The 25,911-nt window shown below is 49.0% G+C and overlaps 1 protein-coding gene across 1 annotated transcript; it reads right to left on the bottom strand.

Moving 5' to 3' along the window:
• Positions 1-1,220: 1,220 nt before the first annotated feature.
• On the bottom strand, positions 1,221-24,467 carry Mall (mal, T cell differentiation protein like). The gene is made up of 4 exons (XM_010638163.2): positions 23,954-24,467; positions 5,034-5,201; positions 3,165-3,287; positions 1,221-1,328 (listed from the first exon to the last, which is right to left on the bottom strand). Exons 1-4 carry the CDS (start codon positions 24,059-24,061, stop codon positions 1,266-1,268), a joined length of 462 nt encoding a protein of 153 aa, XP_010636465.1. The 5' UTR covers positions 24,062-24,467; the 3' UTR covers positions 1,221-1,265.
• Between the last annotated feature and the right edge of the window lie 1,444 nt (positions 24,468-25,911).

Below are 25,911 nucleotides of genomic sequence, written 5' to 3'. Positions count from 1 at the left end.
GAAAGTGATAAAATGATAACAAAGCCCCCAAAATATAACAGATTACCCCCCCCAAAGAATGGGAAAAAGTTGATAAAAACAGTAAGTTCCACCATCCGTAACTGTCACCCTTTCAAGTAATAATTTATTTCATTTCCAAGGGACAGCAGGCACAGGCAGTTTCCAGCAGTGCCCCCTCACTGGTTGGGTCAGGAGACCTGGCCCTGAGGCACACCAGACACCTGCCCAGGTGGGGAAATGCCCGAGAGCATAGATGTTTCTTTGGAGAAACATTTCCTTTTAAGCCAAGCACCTTAATTTGGCGTTTCCGTGTGTGCTGTGCCAGCCTCTTCTCAGTGAATAGCTCCAGAATGCAAGTGTCTTTCCAGGTAGAGGTCTTGGCAGCCGCGTGAGGGCCTGGCACCACCCAGAGGGGACCATGGGGAAAAGGTGACCTGGCGGACCCCTGGGAGGGGGTCCTGTCACTGCCCTGAGGTAATGGGGTAGGTGTGGCTTCCCATGTGCCTCTGGCAGGAGCCCAGAGGAGAATCCATGATGTGATGCCCCTCTGTGATGGTCCCTCTGAGGGACAAGGCAGCTTCTAGTCCTTAGGAGGTGGGTCATGGTGGCCTGGAGCAGGTGCACTGGACTAGGAAGTTCATGGGTTTAGCTTGGGGATCAGCAGGCTGTGCTTCCCATCCCCATCCCCAGGTCTCATACAGGAGCCAATCACTTATTTTCCCCACAAATCTCCCCTCTGAGTTGGCTCTAGGCCAACTTTTTCCATGGCTTCCAGTGCTGTGGTGTGGAGGGAAGGGAGGGGAAATGGAGCCTTTGTCCCCAGGGCAGGAGAAGAGATGGGTCTGGACAAGGTAGAGGGCAGAGGCCCAAAAGGAGGATCAGGTCTGTGCAAGGATGCCTGGTCCAAGAGACTGCAGGGGGACTTTCTGATTTTAAGAAAGTAAGAATGAATATCTCCAAATCTATGGAGGGCTCATTGCTGAGGCAGAGTCCTCAACAGGTATGATGGCAGTGGGGCTGGAATTCTCAGCAGCGAGGGCTTCCAAGTTAATTTCCTAGAAGAGCTGGGTTCACAGTCAGATCAAGGCCCACTTCCTCGTATCGTTGTTGTGGGGGAAATGTGCCAGAGGGCTCTTGTTGCTCGTCCTGAAGGACAGACTGTTAATACCACAAACGCTTGGGTGGGTCATCTGTTTATCGTCCATGTGGCAAGTGTTGAACCCGGGCTTTCGAGGAGCGTTTCTCACTGGGTGCGGCAGGAAGCTTCAGTGGTAGTAGATGCTGAAGGCGTGCAGAATGTAGAGCAGGGTGGTGATGAAGGCAAAGAACTAGAAGAAGATGGGAGTGTCAGGAAGAGGCAGCTCCAGCACCCCCAAGGCCCAAGGACCCCTGTATCCCAAGAGACCGTGCCTCAGTGCCTGAGGGTGCAACCACTGGTCAGCTACTCCCTCCTCTGGGGAGCTCTACCTCCCTCGGTCCCAAGGGACCCTGCCCCACATGGTCTCCATCTCCACCTGGACACGGTTCTTCCTCCAGCCGGGTGCTCTCTCCCCTGCATCCCTGTAGGCGGCACCCCTACAGGCCAGCCCAGGGCTGCCATGAACACCTGCTGTGGTGGTCTCCAGCCCCTCTCAAGCTGTCAATGGTCCAGACTAGAGTATGGGCATTTCCACCTACGCTCCTCATTGCCTCTGACACTCACACCAGAAACTCACTGTCCGGCCAGCACCCCCACTTCAGCCAAAGCTGCCCCGAAGTCCCCACTTCACTCCTCTCAGACATTCGCTTCTCCCTCATTTCAGCCACACCGCCCCTCACTAGGACAACTGTGGCCTCACCTCACCCCCTTCTGCCTTCTCTGCCCCACTCTAAGCTGCACTGAGAGGAAACACGATTGTGTTCAAAGCTGTGTTTAACATTCATCATGGTGTCCTCCTCCCTCAGGACAGCAGCCATGACCCCCAGGAAGCCTCCCAGTCCCCCGGCCATGCAGCCTCTCCCACCCTGCTGTCCATGCACACACTGTTCTCACTCCTTACTCAGCCCTGTCTTCTCAGCTTCTGCTATGCTTCAGGAATGGCATGGGTGTAACAGTGGACAAGACATTACAAAATTCCAGCCTCAGGTTTTACATTTCAGCAACAGCAAATAAGCAAGATAAACAAGGGTTCATACAGTGGGTGAGGGAGAGAGAAGGCCCAGGAGAGTGAGGCAGGGGAGGGAAGAGGGCAGTGCTGGCGGGGGCTGATAGGGATGCCCCAGAGGGAAGGTGACACTGCAAAAAGGCGGTGATCCTGGGACACGGTCATCCCAGCCAAGTCCTGAGGTGGTCGGGTCTGTGTGTTCAGGGGACTCAGTGAGGCCAGTGGGACTGGGGCAGCCTCCTCAGGCCAGTGTGTGTGGGGGTGCAAGGTACAGGCCTGGGGCCACTTCTGGGGTTGTGCATTTAAAGAAGGTAAAGTGGCCTGATGAGGTTGAGGAGAGGCTGAAGGGCAGCTGGGGTGTCCTGTGGCCTCCTTAGAGCCTCCCAGTGCTTGCCTGGTGCTCTGTCTCATTATGGGGACAGTGCTACAAGACACCTCCCTTCCTTCCAGGATGCCGGGCTTGGGCGCGGCTCAGCCTTAGTGGTGAGTCCTTCGGACGTTTTCCTCCAAGACAAGGGTGGGCCACTTCAGAGAGGGGTCTGGCACAGTGAGCATCCTGCCACACGAGGGCGCCATTCCACAGCGGGAGAAACCAGGAAGGCCCCAAGGAACTGAGGCCTGGGGATCCTGTTCTGCCCATGCCTTGATGCTTCCCCTGTGGACTCTGTCACTGAAACAAAGGACATGGGGGCCATTCTGCTGGGCAGAGGAACTTGGTCACCACTCCACAGCATTGGGAGAGATTGGTGTGTGCCAATTTGTGTTTAGGGAAAATTAAATTCTGAAGACTGTGGAGGAGGTAAGAGGGAGCAGGACTCCATGATGACAGAAGGCAAAAGGTGGCACTGGAGCCTGGGCACACACACACACAAATGTGCTCGCACTGTTCACACCTCCCTCCGCCATGCTTCTGAGCTTTGAAGCTCAGGATCATCTGAGCTGCATGGGCAGAACTAACCCTCACACAGTCAAGGCCTTTGGTGATGGTGGTCATGTCCCTGGGGGCATTTGGACACTCACTGTGGCTGCGGTGTTGATGTAGTAGTTTTTCAGGTTCGCAGACTCAGACATGATGGTTTCGTGAGCTTGCAGGACGGCGGCACTCATGTACAGGATGCCTGTGGTCCCGTGGTACAGGCTGTCCTGGAGATGCAAGCAGAGGACAGGGCCCCATCACTGGAGTGAGCACTGTTCTCTTACTGCCCAGCAGGAGAGAGTGAGGAAAAGAGGCAAGCCCAGCCCCACACTCCTGCTTTTATTTATGTAGCAAACAATAGTGGATTGATAGATAATCATGTCAGTGGGGCATGACAGTGCTCGCCTGAAACCCCAGCACTCTAGGAGGTGGAGGCAGGAGTATCACAAGCTTGAGCCCAGTCCAGGCAAGTTGGGAACTTAGTGAGTCCCTGTGTCTTAAAAAATAATGGTGGGGGGCAGGTCGTAGTGTCTGGTGATGCAGCTCAGTGTGAAGGCTGTGGGTTCAATCCCCAGTACCACACATGCACACAAAACCAATACCAGCTAGTATTAATTGGATGCTTTTTCTATGCCAAGCTCTGTGCAAAGCCCTTTTCTCATTTAACCTTGTCAACTACAAGGTAGGTTCTACTGTACTTACTACTGGTTTCCTTTTGAGGGAATGGAAGCTCACAGTAAGGCCAGTGACTAAATGGTTAGGCCAGGACCTGAACCCAGGGCTCAGGAACTCCCAGCCCACATATTTAACCATTAACATTGTGAAGAACTTTTGTGTGCTGGGTACTTTCCTAACCATACACACATCTTGTTTAATCTTCACAGCTAACCTCATGGGGCTGTGTCCCTGCCATCTTGATTGCCAATCTGACTGGATCAGGAGACTCCTGAAGTTGTGACTGGACTATGGGGGCGCTGTACTGACTGTGAGGAGGTGGGATACAATGAATGAGGTGAGTCACAGGGGGAGGAGATGCTTTAGGAGATGCTTTAGATGCTTTTATCTCTTTTGGGGGCACTTCCCTTATGGCCTGCTCCTGGCCGCCATTGAAGCAGCAGCTTTGCTCCATCACACGGTCCACCATGATGTTTCTGCCTTGGGCCCAGGTGACCACGGACTGAACCAAAATTAAACCTCTAAGTTGTGGGCACTGGGTATTTTTGTCTAAGCAATGGGAAAGCTGACCAATACAGTTGCTTTTGTTTTTGGTACCTGGAATCAAACTTGAGTCCTTGTGCTTGTGAGGAAGGCGGTGGCACCACTGAGCTAAATCCCCAGCCCACAGTTAGCTTTTATGGTTCTCAATTTATGATGACGAAAAGGAGACTCAGCACTCAGGTTAACAACATGATGTGACAACAGTGAGAAAATTAATTACGTTACAGTAAACAAAGGCATCAACTTCCAAGACTGTTTACTGGGTGTAAGTGGAATATATATTAATTTTCCATAAAATTTGTGTGGCATATGGAAGACTGGGCCTATCACAGTGATTGTGACAAACCCTTAAGCTAGAATGAATGATTTACTTTGCTACCAGCATTTTCTTCGACATTGCTCCAATGATTTGCTTTTCCAAAAAAAAAAAAATGTAGGAACAACACATCAGAATATTCTGTCTTGTTTTTTAAGAGATGGAGTCTCACCATGTTGCCCAGCCCGGCTCTGAACTCCTGAATTCAAGCAATCCTCCCGCCTCAGCCTCCCAATAGCTGTGACTACAGGTACATGCATGACACAACACCACACTGGCTCCAGAATATACTAAAATCAAAAGACTTCATCTCAGAGGAATGAAGCCCTAGCAGGGTTTCTGATGCCAGGTCTCTGGTTTTCCCTCCCCATGCAGATGGGCCCATTGTCCTTCAACACCTAGAAATCAGTCTAGGGTTAGCCACCCCTCTGGTTCTTACCAGCACTCTCCAGGACTCAAATCTTTTGTAAAATCCAAGCAAATAAGACAAAAAGAACATCAGTGAGATGAGGAAGGAGGTCAGGGAGACGTACATCACCCATCCCTGCAGCAACGGGGTTGCTACCTGCGTGGCAGCTACCAGGACCCAGACCCAGAACCCGAATACCTATAAGAGAAAAGCACAAAAGAAGAGGGTTAATTTGCTGGTGTGGGGCATGTGTCCCTTGGCAAAGTGTCCCCTTTCTCCTCTATTCTGGTTAAAAGCTCAAATGAAGTTAGGAGGAACTAAGAGGGCAATGGGGAAGGAAGGCTGCTCACTCCAAGTCAGCCCAGATCCTGCTTCAAAACTCAAGGGGTTTGCACAAAGGATGCAAAAGAAAGGTCTCTGAGCCAAGTCCTGCTGTATCATCTTAGCCCAGATAGTGTTGGTTATGGATAGTTTTTAAAAACAATCTGAATAAGTTGCCAATGTTTAAAACAGATTTTTTTTTTACATGAAAAAATCCAGATTTGGGGCATTTCTAGAGAAATCCATGATTCTGAACACAATATATGCATTTTCTGGGCCAGGGTAGGCTAGATGAGTTGTTACTATCTCTCTGAAAAGGAGCTGCAGTCCTTAGTGAACCACATCCCCCTCCTCATCAACCCCAAGCCATCCTGAGGCAGACTCCTTGTTGCTCACTTACACTGTGAGAGTCCTCTCCTTCCCTGCTCTCCTCACACACTGAGTGATTGCTTGGACCTATAGGCACTTGGTTTGGAGCCCCCAGGTCACACAGAAGCTAATGCTCTGGGGCTAGTTACGAGTTGGACAATATGATTCCCATTTAATCACCTTTTAACTCTGTTCAGTGATTTATTATGCCATTGGTGGAGAAACCAAACCTTTCCCCCATTCTTTCTGGGTTCTGCCTTGGCTTTTAGGCTGGGCTTGCCTCTCTGTTGGTGAGTTCTGGGGTGGAACCAAATAGTAGTACCAGATGGTATCCAATTAGAGGATTGGAGGGAAAAGGTCCACATGAATACTATGTGGTTTTGTTTTGGTTAATTCCAACTTTCTGAGCTCCTGGTCTTCCCAGAGCCTTCACTGAAGATTCCTCAGTTCTCCCTTTACTTTACTTTACACCTTTACTGTTAAATCTGTGCTTTTCAAGCACCACATTGGCTGGTGATTTCCAGAACTCACCTCCACCCATTTCTCACACACATCTGCTCACTGGGTTTCTCTTACTGGAAGTCCTGAATTTTGCACTCTAGGTGCCTCCTTTGCTTCACCTCAGGCCTGGACCTGCCTCTCAGTCTCTTCAAACTGTACAAGAGCTGAACTCATTTGCCACTCCCAAATTCCTTCAGAACCTATTCTTCTCCACCCCTGCTTAGAATGACTCATCAGTGAGAGAGTTATAGAGAGTTATAGGATTGAGCATGGAGGAACATAGCCTTCATAGATGGCCTTTTATAAATCCATCAAAGAATTTTGAAAAAGAAGAAGAGCCTGTTTTCTGTGAGACCACTAGAGATTTGTCATGATGGTAGGGAGAAGGAGATGGGTGGGACTCAAAGATGACTCCTGAAATTGTGGTCTGGAGGAATCACATTACCAGATTTTAAAACTTTCTGTAAAGCTACAGTAATTCAAAGAATTACAAGTTCTGGTGATTCACACTTCTGCACATTTCTCAAGAGACTGGCTATCCTCTTGGCAGCTTAGCTCCTGTACTAGCTCTGCTGTGTTTCCACATAAAAATTTTTTAAATCAGCTTATCAAAATTCACAATATCTCTCTACTGGAATTTTTACTCTGTTAAATCTATAGATCAGTTTGGGAAGAATTGACATCTTCTCTATGTTTAGTCTTCCAATCCATGAATATGGTATGTCTCTTCAATTATGAGGATGTTCTTTGATATTACTTATCAGTGTTTTCTAAGTTTTTAGCATATGCAACTACACACATTTTGTTATATTTATGCCTAAATATTTCATCTGGGGGGAACTACTTGTAAATAGTGTTGTTTAAAAAATAATTTCCCAATTATTTGTTGCTGTTAGATAGCAGTCTAATTAATTTTAATGTATTGACATTGTGTTTTGAAATATGCTGAACTTACTTTTTAGTTGAGGGTTCTGTTGTGGCATGGTAGGCTTCTGGGGGATAATGTATCTCATTTGATTCTAACAGCAATTACTAATGAGTTAAAGTATATTTGTGTATATTTGGTGGCCATTTATATATCCTCCTCTGTAAATTTTTAATTGTCTCTTTTGGTCATATATTTTTACAGATTTATTTTTTTCTTATTGATTCATAGGAATCTTTTCCAAGAGTTTGAATATCATTGATTATTATATATGTTGCAGATGTATTCTACTAGCATGTTTCTCGCATATTTTATGGTAGCTTTTGACAAAATAAATCCTTGATTTTAATGTAGTTGAATATATCAAATTTTCCCTTGTAGCACATGCTTTTTATCAAATTTAAAAAATTCTTCTCTATCCTGGGCCACAAAGATACTCTTGCATCTCCAACTTCCTCCTGGGATCATTTTCTTTTTCCCTGAAATACCTCTTAGTGGTGGTTTCTTAAGTGAAAATAGATTGGTAGTCATCAGTCTGATATGTTCAAAAATGTTCTATTTTGTCCTGAAAATTATTTTCTCTCAGCACTTCCAAGATATATTCTTACCGTGCTTTACATTTTTCTATTTAATTTCATTGCCTTTTGGCTTCCATTGTTGCTATTGAGAGGTCAGCTGTCAGGTAAACTGTTGCTGTTTTGTAAGAATCTATCCTTGGCATCTGGTCATTTTTAGAGTATTCTTTCTGTTTTTGGTGTTCTACAGTTTTATGTACTAGTGATGCTGTGTGTTGAGATGTGGATACTTTTTTACTACTCCTGCTTGGTATTTATTTTATATGCAGTATCTGAAAATTCTGTTACCTTGGTCATGGTAGTTTGATTCTGTAGTTTGTGGCTTCTATTAATTTTCATTCCTCTTCATTTTTTTCCTCCCATGTTGGTGAATTCTGATTTGAAGCTCATATCTGTGGAGGTAGCTCAGTTCTGAATGACACTAGTAGAGAACTTAGGTACCAAACAACTCTACTTTCTTCTTTCTAGTTCAGCTGCACTATACAAAATGTTCAGGCTCTGCTTTTCATAATGTATTTCTGGCTTTCTAGAGTCAGAGTTTTTAGTTGACAACTAACCAATATATAGAGACAGTTGTCAGCCTACTCCTTATGAGACTTCTACTGCTGCTGTCTTGAGGAAGAAGAGCATTTATGCATTTTTGGAGAATTCATGGGCTCTAAGGACAAAAGAGGAAGAGGATATAAGAAGCCAGAGCAGAGTAATAATTTTACTAAAAAGCAGAGATTCCTAGGCAAGAAGCACAAATATAGGGACTGGGAAATGGATGCCTCTTACAGCACCAGTTCTGGGAGCATATTTTCTCAAACCTTAACAATCAATCTGCAAATGATTTTGGAAGTCCTAGACCGGGTCTGGGACTGCCTGAGAGTGAGTGGAGCCAGTCTGTCCTGAGGAGGGCTGCCGAGCATGGGAGTCCTGCCCTCTGACATTCCCTGCACTGGGTTCTTGTACATCTATCCCAGTGACAGGGAATGCTAATGCTGACACTGCAGAGAGGTGCCAGGGTTCAGCTTTGAGGACCCCACCAACTATCATCCTCACCAAGATATGAGAAGTGCACATGACCAACACCCAAATAATGCCAGCTGTTAGTGGGAATGCCATTTAGGACTTATAAAACTAGTGACTGCACGAGGATTTGTAACATTTTTGACTCCTATGCAACCTCTGAGGTCTGTGCCATTCACCATTGCATTCCTGGTGCCCAGAACAGGGCCTGGAAAGAGAAGGCCCGGGGATGAAGAATGTTAAAAAGTATTCTTTTAAATGTATCCATAAATAACATCAGCACCATCTCATATTCACCAGGTACTTTACAGTTTATAAAATGCATTCATTCAAACTGACTGTCTTAGTGCAGTCACAATTCTACTCCCCTTAAAAAGACCAAAGAACTGCCACTTGATCCCTTCTAGTATGTACTGCCAGGTCCTCTGTGCCAGGATTGGGGTCAGCCAGGGTGCCTCAGTCCTCTGTCTCTGTAGTATTGAAGAGAAGTCCTTAACCCCTTTCTGCCATCATAAGATGTCTTGTCCAGATGATGCCACATGGACATTATTTATTTTTCTGAATTTAACTTCAGCACAGTCTGTGATGAGGGGGCTGGGGCCTGAATATGCTGGGATCTTGTTCCCACCCTGTGCTCTTACACAATTTTCCAATTGATTCAAATTGCATGGGAATCTTTCACAATGGCTCTACTGTTGCATAGTCAAAGTTATGCAGAAGGACGTTATTTACTTTTTATTTCTGCACCTGTCTACTTTCTAAACAGTAGGAGAGAAAGTTGGGCCAGAGACTAATTCCAGGAGAATTAAAACCCAGAGCAATGTGTTATCTCATTTTGACCTTAAGTGGTCTAGGTTGAGAACTTTGGGTATTTATTTATACTTTAAAAGAGCCTCACATTTGGCTTTACCAATTTTCCTGGTAAGATAAGGTCTCTCCCATTTTAATTCTCATTTTGTATTTCCCAAAAGCAGGAGATATTTTTAGATGGTTTGGGCTGGACCTCAAAGGGGAAGATATTTTATTACAATTCGACATTTAGATCTAGGGTATTTCAAGTACAACCTTGGCAGAATCTTTTTCTTATGAACAAATACACACCATGTATGTATACATTGTCCAGAAAGCTAAAGGGAAATGTGAAAGAACACTTTAAAGTAGGACCACTTATTCCTGGAGAGCAGCTCCCTCAGGTTTAAAGATCTGGTTAAAGAACTAGAATATGAGAATTGGGGAGAAATGGCTGATTCCAGGTCTTGGGCAGGGAGGCAGAGCATGGGCACATTACTATGTTGGGTAGTAAGAAATCTTCCAAAGGCTCCTGAGGTCAGATCCAAAGGACATAGTAGGATCATGTTGGCCAAAGGTAGGACAATTTGAGCTTAAATAGGAATACGAGCTACAATGAATTGGAATTCATCGATTCAGGAGTTTGAAATGATACTTAAAAAAAAAAAAACTTCTTTCATCCCTTTTGGAATGTTTTGAAAACTGCTTAATAAAGGACAAGAATCAAAGAAAAACATTGCATGAAAGTAAGGAGCTTCTGAAATATGTGTGAGTTCAATCCCCAGCACAACAAACCAAACAAAAACACATGGATACCTGAGAATTACCCTCAGGTTAGTGCTCTGAGTCCTAGGAATTCCTGGACCCTCTGGGGACTTTGAGAAAACCCCAAGCCTCAAAAAAAAAAAAAAAAAAAAAAAAAAAAAGAGAAAAGAAGGGCCAGGGATTTAGCTCAGTGGTTTGGTGGCCTGCCTCGCAAGCGCAAGGACCCGAGTTCGATCCCTGGTACCTGGTTATGTCACAGAGATTTTGACTGACCCGATGTGGACAGCTGCCCAGATGGTGCAGTCTGAGTGAACAGCCCTCCCTGACTCTGTTTCTCTGCTTCTGCTCTTACCCACCCCATCTACCCACCCTATGGCATCTTCCTTCTGAGCTTGAGCCTGGCTCTGCCTGCTGGGCAGGTTTTCTGACTTCCCTGTGACTCTCTGCCCGTCAGACAGAAGAGGGAGTCTCCTGGCTCCTCTCTCATCAGGCTCTTCTGAGGATTTGACGTGTTTCTCTCTGGCACTTGACTAACAATTGTTGGCAGCTGTGAACATCTGAAATGGGCAGAGGACAGGAGGGATGATCCACGAGGAAGACCCGGAGGAGGGAATGGGATACCCATCAATCAGCTGCATAGGTGAGACACAGACCCTTCTGATGGGTTGATGAAAGCTTTGCTGTCCAAGAAAATTAAACCTACACACATGCATAATTTTCACCTACAAATTTGGGGGCTTACTAGACCCTCAGTGTCCATCCACAGCTCTTTTTTAAGTCCACTCCCAATCCAGGTTTAATATTTGTCATCTACTGCTCTGTTGTTTCAGCAATACCGATCAAAACATTAAATCAGCGCATACTGTTCAGCCCAGTAATACCACTTTTTGGAATTTGTCCTAAAAATGTTGCTCACGAAAAAGGTGAAAAATGTGGAAAGTTGCTTATTGTAATCCTGTTGATTACAGATAGGAAAGGACCTAAGTGTTTGTTCACCCATGCAGGGCCAGTTAAATCAATTATGTCCAAATGGTATAACTGACAATGTGAAATAGGAAGAAAAGGGCTAAAGGTGTAGGGGAAGTGGGAAGGGTAGGGGAAAGGAAATCAGGGGAAAGAAAAAATATGAGAAAACGAAAAAATGGAAACAAAGTTTTTGTAAATAGGGAAGGGAGGAGGGGGTGAAGGGAGGGCAGGGGTATGGGGAAAAAACGAGAACCAAGACCTGTCATGTAAAGGTACAAGATGCCAATGATGAATGTAACTGTACTATATACCTAAAAAGTACCAATAAACTCAATAAAAAGAAAAGAAAAGAACTAACAGCAAAAAATAAATAAATAAAATAAATCATGTCTGCACAGTGGAACACTGCAGCCTTCAGAGAGAATAAGAAAACTCTTTATATCTTCCTTGAAACAAGTCCAGAGAACAACATGCCCCACGTGCTATGGTTTATGTAGAAAAAGGAAAACTGCATGTGTGCATTTGGGGCTATGTGCGTTTGTTTGGGATGAGACCGGATAACCCAGTGTCTTGGCTTTGGGGAGAACTGCTTGGCTTGGGGACAAAATTTTCAAGGTGGGACCATGTTCATGTTCAAGCTGACCCAAAGCAAAAAGAATTGTAAATCTTAAAAGCAAAAAGAAATAAACTGGGCTGGGTGATGGAGGCTTGCAAAGAATCTTGAATGGGAAGAGATAGGCAGATAATCACCTTGGTGGGGAGGGCTGCCCACTGGGGCAGAGTGGCTGGGGGGCATGGACTGGTGAGAGGCTGGTAAGGGGCAGGTGAGGGGCAGGCGAGGGGCTGGGGTGGAGTGAATCTCACACACTAAGAGGTTCTGAGAGGGATACTATCTGAGTGGTGATGCCAGGAAGGGCGAAGCAGGTGGGAAGAAGAGGTGGGTTCAGGGTGAGGTAGACAAGAAACTGAGCCCCAGGAGGCGCACAAGGTGGGACCCCAGGGGCAGGTGGTGTTTCCATGTGGCAGGTAGTGCTCTCTCCTTCCTTCCACTGGTACTCAAGTGACTGAAAATGCACAGAAACTTCAGGATGGGAGGAACAGGCCAAGTCAAGATGGGAAAGGCCCAGGAAGTCAGCAGTACAAGGGAGCCCAGGCTACTGGATCCTCAGGGGCTGGCAGAAATGGGCTCCACAAAGGACTCATGGGGGCATTGACCACAGTGGGAACTGCAGTGCCCTGGGCTCCCTGGGACATCATGCTGTTTCATGATGAAGGAAACTGTTGCCCCTCGTATCAGACATTTGCAATGCACACTGAAGAAGTCTGGGGTCTCTTGGCCATTGTACACCTCCTCTCCTTTGTTAAATTCCTATCCTGACCACTTGAAAGCCCATCTAGGAGCATCAAGCACATTCACACCTTGTGGCAGCCATTGCCACCATCCAAGCAGGAACTCTGCTCCCCACCCCTCTCCCAGCCTGGCAACTCCCTTTCCCTGCTGTCTCTATGAACTTGACTAGGATAGTGACCTCACCTAAATGGTGTCATGTAGGACGTGTACTTCTGTGCCTGGGTGATCTCACTTAGCAAAATGTACCTCCATGTACTACCACCCGTGTGGTAGCCTGTGTCAGAATTCCCTTTTAAAAGGCAGAATAATGTTCCATTGTATATACATATAATATACACATAGTTCCCTAATTTACAATGGTGCAAAAGCATTCAATAGAAACTGTAGCTAGTGTTGCATTTTGATCCTTTCCCATGCTAGTGTGATGCAGAAAGAGGAAAGTGGGTTGGGCATCGGCTGCTCTGAGCAAGCTGTGCTGCTCAGCCAGGAGAGGTAATAGGGGGAGGTGAGTTGTATGACAGGAGTTTCGATAAACAGGAGTTTCGACTACAGTGGGTTCATCAGGACACGGCCCCATCAGAAGTCAGGAGACATCTGTGTTACAGTCCGGTGACTCACTCATCATCTGGGGACACCTAGGGTGCTTCCACCTTTCAGCTATTATGAATAATGCCACCATGAACGCAGAGCGCAAATACCTCTGCGATGTGCACACCTAAAAGAAAAAAACAAGTCAAGACCCAGCCTGGGCCTGAGCTTTAGCAACCATCAACAGTTCCCACGCAGAATGCGGGAGGGACATCTCCTCCCGTGGAGCACCTGCGTGCCTGCCTCAGCTGCCCACGTGGGGAGCCCTCAGGAGTTCAGCTGTCCAACCCCAGGGAGATGCTGATGGCTCCCAGCGAAATCACATGGTAAGAATTATTTTTTAACCCTATGAGTTTAAGGTAATGGTAAAAATATATTAACACTGAAGACATTTTTCACTACAGCAAGTTCCTTCCCATAGCCCTTATGCATACATATGTTTATAAAGTTGTTAATTATGGCACACATACAATTTGTGTTCTACTTTTTATATTTTCCTATGTGGCTTAGCAAGACAGCCGGTTCTTGTTATCTGCCATGATTCTGTCCTATGAAGTTCCATGGACACTGAAACATTGCTTCTAGGCAAAACACAAGGTTAGGCTTCATATACCCTCTGGGCACAATTTTCTTTGTGCCAATAATTTCTACATATTCTTGTGTGAGTAATTCTATTTAAGAGCATCTTATCTAATGTGCACTGATGATTTCTTAACTGAATTGCAGGCCCAGCAGCCTGAACAAAGCTTGCCTAACACAGCTGTTGTCTTCAAGGCACAGCTCAGCCTTCTTGTGATTAGGGAACTAGACAGCGCTTATGCTCAGCAAAATTGCCCACAAAAATTTGAACAGCGTGGCACTGAACAGGAGGTGACGGAGCCACGTGGTCACAGAGACAAGATGACAGTGTTGACCATTTCCACCTCGGCTGGGACCCTGCATATCGGGAAACATTGTGCTCACAACTCAACATTGTGACTATGAAAGGGGTTACAAATGCATTTTAGTAAGCATGTGAATCTGCAAGTACAAAATACAGGAGCTGTGAGGATCTGCTGCACTTTCACTGCCCAAATCACATTCCCTCCGGGATAAAACCTCATCTCAGTGGGGCCCAGTGTGGCCATGTGGGGTATCCACCTTTTTGCTGTGCAGATGAGGCTGCTGCAAACCACTTGTTACAAAGATGATCTTCTTTTGTAAGCCTCCTGGTGGCACATGTGGGCAGGGAGGCCTTGGAGAAGTGATGTCCCAACATCCGTTAGGCTCAGCGCATCCTATCTGGCTGTGGACACATAAGTGACCAAGTTCTGACCAAGCAGATGTGAAGGGAAGCTTGCTGGGGAGCTCTCAGGAATGGAGACCCAGGGCATGTGGTCCCCTTCCATGCTCTGACCATTACTGTGGGCAAAGGGTGAGCCTGGGGACACAGGAATGGAGGAGGACACAGATGGAGATCTGCATTCCCAGTGATGCACTGGGCTGATGCAGAATCACCCACAAAGACCCTGGTGTCCCAGGATGTGAGTCTGTTTCTCTCCTCTCAACAGTCCTTGTTGCAGCTGAAGACCAGCTGAGACACAAGGCTGGCCTTGTCACCATACCCGTCACTCCCTCTTACATCAGTCACTGGTTGCCATGACTCCCAGGTCAGACCTGGATCACAGTGCCTAGGCTGGCACAAACAAATCCCAGGCTGTGATGAAAATTATCTTTCTTCCTGTGCATGGCAGTCAGGGCATGAAAGCCCTTGCTGCAGCCAAGAGTCTCTGCTGTCCCCTCCCCTCCCTGCCCTGCCAGGCCTGGACAGCTCTGCTCCTTCACAGGAAGGACGCTGTGGTTAAGAACCCATTCCAGCATAGGCCACCAGCCCAGACTGGGACCTGAGGCTCATCCAAAGGAGGGTCACACAAATGGAAGGAGCCCTGGAGCATCACATCTGCAGCAAGTGGAAATCAAAGCAGGTCCCTGTCCCAGATGACAGGGTGGGGCACATGGACCAGCCAGTGGAGCTGGGTGCCCCCAGGGAGGTCTCCCCTCCCTGCAGGCCTCCTGTGGGCAGCTCAGAGAACCTCATCCTCACAGAGGGGTGAGTGCCTTTGAGAGGCCATGGGACCTTCCACAAGGCCTCACAAGGACCCCAAACAACTAGCATGATAGAGAAGCTCCAACCTCCATAATCCAATTTAGGACACTTCCAAACTGAGTTTTCTCTTTGTGGCTTTAAGGTTAGCAGGGAATTTCCACAGAGGGTTCCTGTGAGTGCTATGTATTATCTCATCCTCCCCAGGAATAAGAGTGCTGGCCACAGCTCTGTTGGCGACCTCTCCTCAAAGAACAAGTCCTGTAAAGGCCCTATAAGTGCTCTCAGGATGGGCTGGCAGCCTGCACAGGACTCGGTCCCTGGTGTGGCCCCCAAGTGGGGCCCGCCTTGGCCTTGGCCTTTGTCCTTCCTTCCTCCCCTCTCCAGGGGCTCCCTGGCCCAGGGCCACACCCTCTCATTCAGCAGGTCACCTACTGACCTGGGTTTTATGGACCAAACAAAACAGATTTAGATCTGTCTAAAGTCCAAAGGGCTTTTCCTTCTTGACTATTAGAGGGGAAAAAAATTAAATCACTAAGTGCAGTCTTTAAAAAATGTGTTTCTGATTATGGGCTTTAGAAAAGTTAGAAAGAACAGAAAAGCTGTGAAGCAGCCGGGTGAATGTGTCCCTCCTCCTGGTGGTCTCAGGGAGCACTTCCGCACTCCCCTGCCTCTCACCCCAGCCTCCTTCTTCTCACATTTCCTCCTGGTCCCCTTCGCATTGATTAACTTCATGTCCCTTCACATGTCCCCAGGAAGTCACCAGAAGAACCTGGAAGTGGGCTCAGGGGAGATCCCCACATGCTCCTCTTCCCCCAGGAACCCAGAAACATTTGTAATAGTGACCATGTTCCTGCCTGTCGTTAGGCACCGCCTGAAGAAGTCAGTCCTTCCCCATCACCAATGTCACCAGACCAATATCGCCTCCTCCAAGAACCACCCTTGACTACCATGGCCCAGTGCCTCTCTCTGTGGCTTTTCTGGGGTCACTCCCCTCTCTGTCTCTCTCCACTGCCTCCTGCCTAGACCCTGAGGTACTGCAGGCAGTCACCCTAGGGAACTCTGGCACCCTGGCCCAAAATGTGCAGTCAAAGAGGACGATATTCGGAGAGATTCAGGCCCCCAGCACCACTTGAGCAGACAGATGGGTGGGGATTTGGGGTCTGTGGAGAGTGTGAGACAGAATCACAAAGCCTAGAGAGTCTGGCGGAGGCGAGTGCTAATGGGCTTCTCTGAAATTCCTTGGAGACCTGCCGGCCCAGGTCCATAGCAGCTGGCTCCTCCGGCTGGAGTCCCCTAGATGGCGCTCAAGGGCTCACTGTGTCTTCCAGGAAACACTGCAGCCTGGAGGAGGGAAGTGGGGCCAAGGGTGCTGAGCTGTTCACTGTGGGTTTATGAGCTGGGCTTGCTCCCCTGGGCCAGGGGCTTATAGGTCCGGAGCAGATGCCATAATGGCCAAGGAAGACTCGATGGGGAGCAGCGTCGGAGGGGCAGGCTGGCAGGGACAAGAGCAGGGAAGGGAGGGGCTGGTGAGGCGTAGGGCTGGGAGCTGGAGGGGCGAGGACCAGAGACCTTGGACCCCTCCCTGCCCTGGCCTGCTTCCTGCTACTCACCAATGTGGACAGTGCTCCGGAAACCCAGCCTGACTCCCCATAGATTGGCCCCACCTGGGGGAAAGTTCCCTGGGACTGGAGCAGAGAAGCAAGGTGCACTGCTATTGGAGACGTTCCTCGGCCCCTCCGGACCTGCTGTGCAGAGCATGGGGCCCCTCCCTGTTCCCAGTCACTGTCTTGAAGGCATCATTTATAGGAAACTGTGCTGGCAGGCCTGCCTTCCTCAGCTGGCTGCTTTTCCTGACAGTGGCCGCTGGTTTGGGGAAGGTGGCACATGGCTGGCAAGAACAGGCCCAGAAGATGAGACCTAGGCAGAGGGACAGGCAGTGCCATGCAGGACTGGTCCAGTTGGTTTCCAGTATCTCTGTATGCCCAAGCCCCTTGTCACAGTGTGGATCTTAAATGTTTCTCCACAGCTCATGTGTTGAAGGCCTGGTCCCTGGCAGATGGTGCTAATAGGAGGTGTTGGCAACCTTGGGAGGTGGAGCCCAGCCAGAGGCAGCAAGGGTGTTTTTGACGGTTTGTTTTTTGAGACAGGGTCTCACTAATGGATGTCAAATTCATTATGGAGCCCAGGCTGGCCTCAAATTTAGAGATCCTCCTGCCTCAGCCTCCCAAGTGCTGGGATTACAGGCATGCACCACCATGCCCAGCTCTGAATGGGATATTTGGACTCCACTCTCTTTCTCTTTTTCTCTTCCTGGCTTCCGTGATGTGGGCAACTTTGCTTTAACATTCCTGCCATCATACGCTGCTGTGTGACAAGTGAGCATGGACTGAGACCTCTGAAGTCATGAGCCAATAAGCCCTTCCTCCTTTTAAGCTGCTTGTCTCAGCCTCAGATATTGTGTCACAGTGGCACGAAGCTGACCGACACAGCCACTCCTATCGTCTTCCCTGTGAGATGGCTGTCTCGGCAGCTGGATCCTTGCCAGGTCCTGGTGGTGGGCGTGGAGTGAGGAGAGGTGAGGGCTTCCTGTCTCTTCCTGGTCTTGTTACCATCTCCAGAAGCAGCAGCAGCAGCAGCAGGCAGCCCCAACCCCAGGTCCCTATGCCCCTTCTCTGGGCAGCCCCTGTTTCGTGGCTCAGCCATCCCCAGCTATGCAAGCGTGGCCAACACCTTCCTTTTGTTCCCCTGACTCTGGGGCCTGACAGCAGCCACTTCTCATGATTATTATTCTCTAGGTCACTTTGACACTTCTGTTATACTCTTTCTGCTTCTAAGGAGGCCGAACAATTCCCTGGATCGAATCCCTCTGTGTGGTTTGCTTCCCCCTGCACCTGACCACGGCGGCACCTCCGCCGGTCTCCTCAGCTGTTGTCTAAACCATCAGACCTCGCACTGCCCAAGGCAGTGGCCACCACTCTCTTGTTTTTCTTTACATCCCGATGAGCAGGTGCTCAGTGAATGTTGGGTGAATAAATCCATGGGATTTAGGTGGGGCAGAGACTCTCTCTTCCCTGTTCCCCAAATTTATATATTAGTTAACTTCTAGACTGCTGTTTCTGGAGTGTGTGCTCATCTGGTGCTGCCACTTCCTGTCATTGTCCTTATTAGAACCCCACGCTGGCTTAGGAGACCATTGTTTCTCTTTATTGTAATTCCTGGCATGGTTGAAACCAAGGCTCAGATTGGTTAGGAAACCTGCCCAGGGTCTCACAGCAGTTGAGAAGCAGAAGCAAGCTTTAGACTCCATCTTAATTGACTCCATCTTACTGACCCTGAATATATTGGGGGTCTCCCAGACTAGTGCTGGGCCTGGTGCTGGGAACCAGAGAGCCTCCCCACCTTCTCTCTAGGGGAGCCTTGCTCGGCCCCCAACCCCGGCTGTTCCCTCTCTCTGTAACATTCCTTCCCTCCCAGTTAGCCCTTTCTTGTTGCATGTCTTCTGGGGGACATCCTTGGGTGCTGTTTCCATGGAACTCTGGGTGCCCTGGCACGGAGGTGGCTCCCACCTCTGGTAGGTGGACAGAAGGGCAGGACACTGTCCTATGCTTGGGAGAGGCTGAGGGGTGGTGGTGGGGTCTGCAGGGAGGCCCAGAAGCAGCTAAGAGAGAAGCAGCAGGAGAGGTGATAAGACGATAGCTGGTAAACAGTGGTGACTGTCCCCTTGACCCAGAAATAGGAAGACAGAAAGAGGAGCAGAGGATAGCACAAGAAAAGAAATTTCCTTTTCAGAAAGCCCAGCTTCTAAGGACTGGCCATCTAGATGGCCCGCATGAGTGGGACTTTTCAGAGGTGACTGGATCATGCCTTGCTGGTGGTATAACAGCCATCAGTGGTTTAGTCCACTAATGGATGAGTTTATAGCTGAATGTGATGGTGGGAGGTGAAGCCTGGTTGGAGGAGGTGGTCACTGGGGGCGTGGCCTGGGAGGGTCTAACTTCATTCGCCTCCCTGGATCTTTCTACTTCCTGTCTGCCGTCCCAGGAACAGTGCTCCACTGCCATGCCACCCTGCCTTGAGCCAGCTGACTGTGGACTAAAACCTAGAAATTGTGAGCCAAAATAAACATATCCACTTTTAAATTATGGATGCTGGGTATCGTGTCCCAGCCATGTGAAAGTGTCTAAGACAAAAGGAGTCGTCCCTGCCTGAGATGGGCCCTGGGTCCTCCCCCAACTCCTTTCCCTAGTCCAGGCTTCAGGAAAATCCAAACAGGCCCATACGTACAAGCAGTAGAGGAAGAGCAGGTTGACATTAAGGTGAAACCGAGGATTTGGGGTGAAACCTGAGAATGGATCTCCCAGGTCAGAGGAGCCTGGAATGAGCTTTTGAGGGCATCTGAGTATTTCCTTCTGACCAGTGTGTGGGCAAGGCAAGACATTGGAAGAAAAACATTCAACATCAAAGTGTTCCAACCATCACCTCTTTTAAACTAGCTGAGTCTCTAGTAGATTTCTTAGCTGCTTCTTTTTAATTAGGCAAAAACCTAATTAACTACAAAAGTTAAAAGATCTGACTGTCTTGGGCTCTTGGTCACAAAGCATTCCCTCTATGACAGACATCTGTGGGGATTCTTGGCTTTCATCTCTGGCTAGTATAAAAAGCTCAGGAGTTAGATGGGTGTGGTGGAGCATACTTTGTCATCCCAGCACTCTGGGAGGCTGAGGCAGGAGGATGGCATGCTCAAGCCCAGCCTGGACTTATCAATTCTGTGAGACCTTGTCTCAAAATATAAAAAATAAAAAAGATCTGAGGGCACAACTTAGTGCAGGTGCCTTGACTTCAGTCCCCACTATCGAAAAAGAAGGTTGGGAGTCAACTGCTACCACACAGGTCCTCTTGTGATGGGTGCCTGGCCAGCCAGACACTGGCTGTGAGGAATGAGGCAGGGCTGGTGCTCACACCAGCAGCCCAGTGTTGGCTTCACTCTTGGTACACAGAGGAGAGCGGGAATAAATGGAGGTTTGTTCTCATTTTAAAATTTGTGGATTCAAAAGTTCCTCACACTTGGAGATTATGTTTTCAAATTACTATTTTCAAATGAGAGTCCAATTCAACAGAACATGGAATAGAACATGAATGCTAGTGTTAAAATCTCATGCCTTGCTGGAGGGAATACAAAATTCAAAAATTATTTTCCAGTCACCCTGCAAGGTAGCTTGCTAGTGTCTTAATAAAAACCAAACAGACAGTTGTTATCCCACCAGCAGCACACCCAGGCGTTTCCTCCAGAGAACTGAAAATCCATCCACATGGAAGCCTGTCTGCAGATGCCCATGGCGGCTTTATGCAGAATGGCCAGGAACTGGAGATGTGGGGACCATTTCTCAGCAACGATGGGTTAGACTGCACTCTGCAGTAAGTGGGATCCAGCTATTGGCGTGGGTGACATCATGGATGGAAGTCACGGGCATTATCCTGAGTGGAGAAAGCCCAGCACAAAAGGTCACATATGTAGGAGTCCACTGACTCATGACTTTCTCACAACAACAAAGTAATAGTGATAGGAGGGATGGTTCCCAGGTTTGCTCAGAGTGGAGAGAGGTGGAAGATGGTGCGGGCTCTTGTGGTGACGGGACGGTCCCAAATGTCGATTATAGCAGTGACTGCACATATCTGCACATGTGAGAAGATGTCATGGACAGACCTGCCTTCCCAGTGCCAGTTTCCTGGTCCTCATTCTGTAATCCAGTTAGGAAATGTGTGAATATGGGGATCATGGTTCAGGGGAAGGAGACTCCCTGAACATCTTTGTAACTTCCTAGGGATCTATAAGTATTGCCAAATAAAAAGTTTTAAAAAATATGAATTTTAGTGTCAAAAACCTGAAAATGAAGCATCTTAGAAAAAGATCAGTAAGAGCAGACTGCAGGGGGACAGGTGCGTGGAGAAACCAGAGGATCCCTTGGAATGGGAGTCACTTTTTATTTGTTTTGTACTGGGGATCAAACTCACCACCTTGAGCCTGCAAGGCAGGTGCAGTGCCACTGAGCTAAATCACGGGTCTCTAATTGCTTTTATTTTCACAGTGTGGGGGATTAAACCCAGGGAGTGCTGAGCTCAGCGCTTTTGATTATTTTATTGTAAGATGGGATCTCCCTGAGTTGCCTACGGTGTCTTTGAACTTGTGATCCTCTTGCTTCTGTCTCCCAGGTAGCTAGGATTAGAGGTGTGCATCCCCATGCTCATCCTGTTTTGGGCCCTGTGTCACATGGGAAAGTCCTTGGCACAGGCCCTCTCTCTAGTGCTTTATAAACAGTGGCTGGAGGGGTGAACAGCTGCAGGCACTGCAGTGTGAAGTCCACCCCCACAATACCCACTCTCAGTGACTGGATTTCATTTTCTTTGCTCCCCTCAGCTGGCCTAAACTCCCAGTTTTATAATCCATTCTCTGAACTGTTGTCCTTACAAAAGCATATACCTGTCTGTGGTGCCTTTGGCCCCCAGAGTAAGAATCGGCCAGACCCTGGGACCCTAGGCTCTCATACTGTCCCAGGGACGTTTCCAGGCCACTAGGGATACAGCAAGGGACTGTGAGAGGCTGATTCCTCACTTCCTTTCTCAACCCAGTGTGTCTTCTGCTCAACGGAGTCAGAACTGTCACACACTTTCACTTTCTCTCCTGTTTTCCTACTCACCTTCCTGTTCCTCACCCCAGATCTGAGAAGCACTTGATTCCAGATTCTGTGCCACAAATGCTCATTTTGGGTGAGAACAGCATGCACAGGAGAAGCTCATTCAATAGATAAGTGTCCATATATGGATATGTGCAGGCATTATATTCAAATTTCCAACAATGAATAAAGTTTATAAATAAAGTCACCATGAGGAAACATTAGGCAGGGCCACACAGATGGGCACTGTACACATAACTGTCTGGTCCTCCTTCAAAACCATCAGGACAAAGACTGAGGATTTGTCCCAGATTAAAGGACGCAAAGAAGATAGGACAACTGAACACAATGTGGAATCCTGGCCTGGATTCTCAACCAGAAAAAGACATTTGTGGAGGAAAATGAGTAAAATTCGAGTAGAATAGAGCACAGCATTTACGTTAATCTCCTGATTTTGTGAGTTGTGCTATGGGGGATGTGGATGGGATAGGAAGTTGAGTGAGAAACAGATAGAACTTTTGTACTATGATTGCAGCTTTGTAATAAGTCTAAAGTTATTTAAAATATAACATAATGAATAAAAGTGGACTGATGGCAATATCCCCATTCTCCCAAAACAGATCAAGTCCCAGGGCCCAATAAGCATGAACTTGTCTTCTGGGAATTCCACTAGCAGGAGCCAGGCAGGGAGGGACACAGGATGACACCTTTCACAGTGATCTCCCCTAGTGCTTTCCTGATTCCAGAAAGTCTATCCCTCCAACCTCCTGTCCCTCATTCCCTCCTGGAGTCTCTCCTGACACCCAGCCTGGAACTCCAGCTGGTCCTCCGAGGCCAGTGACAGCCCAGGACCCCTCCCTGACCAGGTAGGTGCAGATGGTCTCTCCTGGATGCTGCCACAGTCTGATCACAGAGAAGAGATATCCCCGGGTCTGTCTCCAACAGGTAGAGGACCCTTGGAAATCGGCAGGCTCAGCATTCACGGCTTGCATGAATGACACAAAGCTTACATTCAATAAAAAGTGGTGGAGCCAACCGTGGCCTTGGCAGACCTTCTGGCTGGGCCAAGGTGAGGGACACACACAGGTCCTGGCACATGGCACTTGCAGAAGCACTGAGATGCCATCAGTCTGGCAGGATGCCCATGTTTGTGCCTGGGGAGGCAGCCCTGGCAGAACCTGCCTCTTGGGTGGGGTTTCAGCTGGAGCTTCTCACACCCTGCACCCACTCCGCCCGGCTTCCCTTCCTTGGGATATCAGTGGCCACCATGTAGTTAGTTTGTCTCGAGTTCACTGAATTGGGTCCAACCTTGGAGGCAGGCGACGAGGGTGAGATGGCTGGTCATGTCCACCTTACAGGCGGTGCTGCTCTATCTTCCCTTCTTGCTCAGGGCAGCACTGCCAAGTCCAGAGCAGATGAGAAGATACCAGCCCCAAAGTGATCTCTCAGAAGGTGCAGAGAGTAAAGCGCACTCCTTTGCCTGATTGTCCCCTCAGTGAAGGGGGTGACAGCAGCCAGCTTGGTGGGACTTGGTTCTATAGGACACTATTGTGCACAGCTCCGTGGATGACCATGAGGGTGCAGGGCGGGAGCATTGCCAGTGGCAGGATTCCCAGTGCAACCCGGGCATCTGGGAAATCACTTAATAATGGGACCTTATCCCAAACTCCCTGGTGTGGGGAGACCACGTTAATTGAGTTCAAGGTCCGTGGAGGGGACAATTCAGACCCCTCCAGACCTATCCACAGCACCCCTCCCATCCTGAACGTTTAGAAAGTACAAATCTTTGGAGAAAGAGACCATGTCCTAAAAGTCCCTTTGCAGTATTTCACTTAGGATCCCGGATATTCCAGGACAGTTCACATCCCCCTGGCAACCAGGCGCCCTGTCCCTCACCCCTGCCAGGCTTGCTGGGAGGGAGGAAAGAACCGACTTCGTGAGCCCGGGGCCCAGGCTGGCAGGCAGACCCGACAGGGTGACAGGACTGTGCCCGTCCTCGGACCCCACCCCGGGTGGCCATTGCCTCACTCACCAGCTCAGGCACGAAGAAAGCGAAGGGGATGGTGAGGAGCACGCCGACCCCCGAGGGCACGTCCGGCGGCGCGTAGCTGGTGGCAGGCGGCGGGTCGCGGGCGGCCATGCTGTCCCCTGCTCGCTGCTCCGGGCGCCTTCAAATAGCACCTGCCCGGGGACACACCCAGCGGGGAGGGGACAGCGGCGGGCCTCCACCTGCGGAGCGCGCGTCTGGAGGCAGCGGAGTCTCTCAGAACTGTCCCCCAAGGACCTTCAAGCTTGGCGGGCATCGCTCCCTGGGACGCCAGCGCCCTTCGCCCCATCCCTGTGCCGAGTGTGAGTGGAGGCTGTCTTACTAAAGACGGCTTTTAAAGATCTACTGTGAGCCTCCTCATCTAAGAACCCCCCCGCCGCCCCGCCATGGCACTTCGGTCCTTATTCAAATAAGGAGACTGAGAATGAGTGAGGTCAAGTCAAGGTCACAGCCTGGTCCCTAAAGACGCGTCTGCTTCTCTGGCCTGCTTCCTCTCCTCCACCCCGCCCTCCCACCCAGCTGCAGGGGCCAGGGCCCAGGGCCAGCCCTCCTCTCTTCTGTCCTGGCGCCTGCAGACGGAGGGGCTCCCCTTCTCCTAGAGGACCACTCCAGAGGGCTCCTGGGAGGGCCTGGCCGGCTGCTGCCGCCCCAGCTTATGCCCTTCCCTCCCTTGCCCCAGCCCCTGCCTAGCTGGTGTCCTGCCAGGAGCTGCTGACTCCGCCTGCTGGCGGGCGGATCCATGGGGAGCAGGGCCTTTCTCACAGAAGACAGGTCCTGGCTGCTGGGCCATTTTCTTTCCAGCTTCGAACCCACTAACTTTCATTTCGCTGCCCCCAGAGTCTGCAGGGATGCTGGAGCCAGGGTTCTTCCTCCCTGCTGTTCAGTCCTGGGCCTCAGCAGGCTGGCTGGCAGCCTGTCCTTGTTGTGGGGAGGGTTTGGAGAGAGGCCCTGAATGTTGTGATTAGCTGTCCTAGACAGCAGGCCTGTGGCTTGTTCTTTAGTGAGAGCAGTGGGTTCCAGGGCCTGCCCTCCTGGGCACGGATGGGTGGGCAGCCACTGGGCATCTGCCTGGTAACAGGGTGAGACAGGGAGAGAGGGGTTTAGACAAATGGAGCCAGAAGCTGAGGTGTTGAAAGAGGGGCGTCCAGGGCCTCAATGAGCAGGCGCTGCCGTCTCCCATGCCAGTGGAATCAAAGAAAATGCCCTGGTCCCACCTGCCAGCTGCCCCAATTGGGGACACCGTGAGACCAAGCAGGGCATTTCCCCAGGAGCTCTGCCTCTCCTATTGTGGCAGAGATGCCCTGTGTCACTCTTCAGAGCTGTAAGGATACTTTTGACTTGACCGTGGATGATGGCATAGTGCAGAAAGTTGAAGGTAGAAGAATAAAATAATCTTTTTCACTCATATTTCATCTGTGAAGAAGAGACAAAAATGTAACCCGTGGCCCAATACTCTGGGGCAGCAGTGCCCAAACACTTCCATTTTTGGCAGCGATCTGTACATTGAGAAGTGGAGATGTGGCAACATAAGGGTACAACAGTTTGGTTTGTTTTATGTGCTTACATTTGGCCCAGTAGTGCTTTCTGATATGAGCAGTATAGCATACCTGAATCAGGTGATTCACAAGACATCTGTAGGATTCCATAGGCAATGAGATCCATACATAACAGGAGTTTAGAAAAGAATATCTTTGCTTTCTAGTCCAGTCAGTACATCTCTGGACCATGGGTCCTTGGACACAAATTCAAAAGTTTAGCCTTAGCCTAGCATGGTGGTACACCTACAATCCCAGCACCCTGGGAGGCTGAGACAGGACAATCGAGGGTTTTGAGCCCAGTGTGGGCAACTCAGCAACTTAGTGATACTCTGTCTCCATATAGAAATTTAAAAGGGGCTGGGAATGGAGCTCAGCAAGAAGGCCCTGGATTCAATCCTCTGCAAC

Source organism: Fukomys damarensis, unplaced genomic scaffold, assembly GCF_012274545.1.
Source record: "Fukomys damarensis isolate Sample0158 unplaced genomic scaffold, DMR_v1.0_HiC HiC_scaffold_9, whole genome shotgun sequence".
NCBI lineage: Eukaryota > Metazoa > Chordata > Mammalia > Rodentia > Bathyergidae > Fukomys > Fukomys damarensis.
The sequence above is the reverse complement of the archived record's forward strand: the minus strand, read 5'-3'. Positions and strand labels throughout refer to the sequence as shown.